The 5,201-nt window shown below is 40.7% G+C and overlaps 1 protein-coding gene across 1 annotated transcript in view; it reads left to right on the top strand.

The window, feature by feature from the left end:
• The window catches only part of arrb1 (arrestin, beta 1), a 26,572-nt gene that overhangs the window by 7,536 nt on the left and 13,835 nt on the right, over window positions 1–5,201 (top strand). Inside the window, exon 2 of the mRNA XM_007573732.2 lies at window positions 3,308–3,338. Within this exon, the coding sequence (XP_007573794.1) occupies window positions 3,308–3,338 (31 nt within the window). The remainder of the gene's footprint in view (window positions 1–3,307; window positions 3,339–5,201) is intronic.

The raw sequence follows: 5,201 nt of genomic DNA, 5'->3' as shown, positions 1-5,201 counted from the left end.
GTCCAGGCGACCTGTGTCCAGGCGACCTGTGTCCAGGTGACCTGTCCAGGCGACCTGTCCAGGCGACCTGTGTCCAGGCGACCTGTGTCCAGGTGACCTGTCCAGGCGACCTGTCCAGGCGACCTGTGTCCAGGCGACCTGTCCAGGCGACCCGTCCAGGCGACCTGTGTCCAGGTGACCTGTGTCCAGGGACCTGTCCAGGCGACCCCGCCTGTCACCCGGAACGTTAGCTGGAGAGGCACCAGCTCCTCCTGACCCCATTAAGGGACAGGGGTGTTAGAAAGTGGATGGATGGAATCCTCCACATTTGTCCTGCACCAAAATAAAAACGGAAACATTTGGATTATATCGTTTTCAAAAATGAATCGGATGAATTTTGTGGTCATGATCCTCATTCAGTTCAGTCCCACAGCAGTTCAGTGAGTCTTCTGAGAGATTACCTATCATCTTGGTCATTTGTTTCTGCCTCTGGACTACAAAAATGGCCGACATTTTAATTTACAACGGTGCATTAGAGTCATTGTAGATCGAAAATAAAAAGCAGCATAAATTTCTGCCAAGTCTTGACATTAATCTCAGACATTTTCCATAAAAAAAAAAAAAAAACATTTTTGAGCTTGAAAATTTAAAAATTTCTCTCAGAAATTTTCTAGAAAAATATCTGGAATTTTCTGAGTCGCAAAAGTCAAACATTTTGAGAAGTGTTTTCTAGAAAGTTTCTGTGATTAATTTAAAAATGCCAGATTCTTTCTGTGGCTCTGATCCGACCGGCTGACCTGCTGCCTGGTTGTTTCCCACAGCGCCCCCTGCTGGCACTAACACTAAACATGGCGGAGAATTTGTTTGGCTTGTCTGCTGGACAAATCCACCTTTAAATGTTTTACTGATCTGTTAGTCAGGAGTTATTGGTTCTCACACCAGCATTGATCAGTGATCGATCTGAGGCTCTAATCACTTCCTGTCTGCTGTCAGATGAGTCTGCGCCGTCGGTCTGATGAATCTTTAATGTGTTTTCGTTCTTCTCTGCGGACGGCAGCAGCGTTTCCTCCATCAACCCGCCGGCCTGGACTGGTCACTTCAGTCTGTAGATAAATCAACTCCGCAGTAATTAAAACTGATTCCACTTGAACTCAAACCAATATTCTCTGCTTTCTTTAAAAAAATCACATTTTTAACCAAATTTGTTTTAATTTCAACCAACTCAGTTTAACCAAACTATAAACCATCAAATCAAATTAAATATTTATTTCCCTTTAATCTATATTAATCTAGATCCATTTCTAATCTAAGATCTTTAAATGAATCAGAGTTTAAACCAGATTTATTCCAGTTTAAATAATGAAGCTTCAGCTCAACTCAGTCTAATATTCTCCATGTTTAAACATTAAACTACATAATTCATTATAATCATCACATTCCAGTTTATTCCAACATAATCTGCTGTAATCCATAACAAAGACATTCCAGCTCATCCAGATATTCAGACATAAAGTCATTTTCAGCCATTCCAATTTAAATAACATTTAATTAATCTGGATGTTTCCTATTTGGAAAAAAAAGAAAAGAGTTTTCAGTCAGGAGCTTATTCTGCACCGCTGCAATAGTGACAGCTACAGGAGATCCAACAAGAAGTGCAGTGATCAGGAGAAACAGAGTTTCCTCCTGCAGGGCGGAGGGATCTGAGGTGGTGCAGCGGCTGAGGGCGGAGGGATCTGAGGAGTTAAAGTGTAATTGGAATAATTAGTGAGTTTATGGCGAGCGGCTGATGGCGCTCTGAGCTCCCAGGAGTCCGGCCGGTTTCCGGTAACACGCCGCCCCGATGCTGCTGGAGCTAATGGAGCTAATTTATTACCGCATTACCTCAGAGGAGGGGTTGCAGCGGGGCGCGGGCCCACGGGGGACGGGGAGTGACAGCAGGAGGACCAGCCTGGTTTAAACTCTGCAGGGCCGCAGGAGCAGCTTTTAGGGCCCCTGTTGGCTCCAACTATCAGTTCATTTTAAAAAACTTACTGAAAAAAGAGGAGAAAAGTGGATCTCCTCTAAAGCCAGCGTTTGCAGCACCACTTTCTAACAGGAAACAATCACATCGTTTAAATTGTATTTTCAGATATTTTATTGGACAGTTACTTAGAAAGACAAGCATTCATAAGGTCAGATATGTTGTTTTTATGCCCTAGCATGGCTGTCCTCGGAGCGCTAATGTTGTTAGCAGCTAGCTCAGAGCCGAGTCACGGACAGAAAATATGTTTATTCAGTGGGACTTTAATGCTAAATTAAAAAAAATAAAAAAGGTAAATAAATTAACCTACCAGCCATACAGACAGGGAGCTGTTACTGTTCCCCCACAGGCTTCGTGTCTGGACACCAACAGACACGAACACGGGGTTCCTGGGAGCCAATCGTTGACATTGGACCCGAATCCAGCAGCGACTCAACATTAACGTACAAATCCAGCATGAATTTGGGTTTACAGAAGCTAAACCAATTATTTACCAGGAGATTCAAGCTCATAAAATAACATGGTTAGCTCGTTGTTAGCGATAGCATCGTTAACATAGCACAACTCGCTACTCACCCGGCAGAAACAAGTCGGCAGCCATTTAATGCTGCTTTTGATCCTAAATGCTTGACCCAACCTGAAACTAAAACTGTTCTCCAGGCTTTTGAAAACTTTCTTCTGGCTCATCGTACAACATGAGGTCTGCAGCTCCAGGTAGTTGGTTACGTTGATCGCCTCGATGCGAATAAATCCTCAAGATTATAAGAGAAGTCCTTTTTTACCGAGATAATACGGCTCACATCCTAAATGGACGCATATTTTTATGTTCCAGCCTATTTAGGGGATCAGCTACTGTTGTGATCAACTTTGCTTTGTTTTCAACCGGAGAAATCACCTTCCAGACCTCCATCTGAATTTCACACGTCATCCGGGTCACATGACTGAAACCCAGCAACTGGTTTTATTTTGTGGAAAATTACTCAGACATTTGAATTTATGTTAAAATTCTGGCAAAGTTTTACATAACTTAATGTATTTTCCATCTGATTACATCATTTTGTAAAAATAAATTAGACAATTTAGTAATAGGCGGCCTATGAACTGAACTGAACTGAACTGGAACTGAACTGAATTGAACTGAACTGAACTGAACTGGAACTGAACTGGAACTGAACTGATCTGAAACTGAACTGAACTGAACTGAACTGAACTGAACTGAACTGGAACTGATCTGAACTGAACTGAACTGAACTGAACTGAACTGGTTTATTTGGTTCCTGACCCGTTTCTGTCTCTGTCTGCCTACAGAGTGTTTAAGAAGGCCAGTCCCAACGGGAAGGTGAGTCTCAGAAAATCCTCCTCCATTTTATTTCAGGGCGACGCGTTCTGGAGGCCCGGAGTCCTGAAGGCAGCAGAGTATTAAAAATATTACGCTCTATTTCCACTGAAGTAAAAGAACTGAAGTTATAAAATGAACATGTTAGTGAACTGAAGGTTCAGATGAGTGAAATGGGCCGTATGGGCAGAAGCCCAGGGTGGCATTAGAATATGGGCGGCACTGTTTGCTGCTGAGAGATCAGGATCTGTTTGCTTCTTCTAGTTGGAGTATAAAGTGTGACTTTAACTACGCTCCGCAGGAAATCTGAATAAATTACATTTTTACAAACTGAGCTACAAAGAAACTGTTGGAATCCATTAAAATAAATATTTAAAGTTCCTCAGTATTTCAAACACAAAGAAAAGTTTGAGTTTGTACCATCAGATTGTAACTATAGTAACAAAACCATCAAAGAATGATTATTCTTTGCACTTGTACAACGTTAACACGCTAATTTGAATCTTAAAATTAAACTTTAAACAATTTAAAATATTTTAATTTATCTACACCAGGGGCCAAAATCATTGAGTCTAAAGAACCGGCAGGCCGAGAAAATAAAATAAAGTCAGGCAGATAAATCAACAAAAATCAATCCAAGGGCCACAAACGGCCCCTGACCCACAGTTTGGACATCCCTGACCTACACTGAAACCGTCCAATAAGATTGAATTTTATTCTCATTTTCTATATTTGAAAAATTAAATATTTTTTCAAATATAAAATGGTTTTGGTTTAGTTCACTAATAGGTTGGAGCTACTTTGAGTATTTATAAATAAAATAATGTTTTTTTCTAAAACAACAAAATAAAATGATGCTTCGTAAAACATAATTTCATGTTTAAATAAACATGAAATGTTTTGTTATGCAGCCCGATTTAGTTTTTCTGCTGCGATGTCATCGCTGATCTCATCCATAATTCATCCTCACCGTCTCATTTCCTCAGTTTCTCTGAACCAGATTTAAACAGATTAGTTTATAATTCAGTTTTATCTGGATTTTACTGAACTGAAAACAGAAGAACGCGCTGTCTGTTGTGCTTAAAGAAGATAGATTTAAGATTTTCACTGATTTTTGACACCCAGAGCGTCTTCATCAGACTGAAAACCGTAACGTTTCCACTCGGCTGCTTAAATGGGATTAAACTTTTTTTAGTCTCCCTGTTTGCACTCATACTGATGAGCAGATTAGCAGGGAGCCGGGACTGAAATGCCGTGTCTCAGGGCACATCCACTGAATTTAAACTCACAACCTTCTAAGAGCTAAATAAGAGACAGAGCAGACAGAGGGCCCCATACGGACGAACAAAGCAGGGCTGTTGTAAAAGAATATTTTAGTAATCGAGTACTCATAATCGGATCTCTCTCTCTCATTCCTACTGTTCGCTCCAAAACTGACAACACGATTCTGACGCCACAAAACCTGTCGTAGTCCAACCATCACGCCGCAAAATTCAACAATCATAGCTTAACATAGAATGGCATACGATTTCATGTCACAGCATAGCATAGCATGTTGTTGATGAGTGAAAGTGTGTCCATCTGTAAGTAAGTAGTGTAGTTATGCTGCTGCTACTTGCCAGGACACTTGGAAACAGATTTTTAATCTCAAGAAGATTTTATCCTGGTTAAATAAAGGTTGAATTCCATTAAATACCATAGCATAGCACAGCTAACCGTAGCATAAAATACCATAGCGTAGCACAGCTAAACATAGCATAAAATACCATAGTGTAGCACAGCTAAACATAGCGTAAAATACCATAGTGTAGCACAGCTAAACGTAGCATAAAATACCATAGCGTAGCACAGCTAACCGTAGCATAA

Source organism: Poecilia formosa, unplaced genomic scaffold, assembly GCF_000485575.1.
Source record: "Poecilia formosa unplaced genomic scaffold, Poecilia_formosa-5.1.2 Scaffold337, whole genome shotgun sequence".
NCBI classification, from domain to species: Eukaryota; Metazoa; Chordata; class Actinopteri; order Cyprinodontiformes; family Poeciliidae; genus Poecilia; species Poecilia formosa.
Note: the sequence above shows the minus strand (reverse complement) of the source record. Positions and strands in the feature narration are given on the sequence as shown.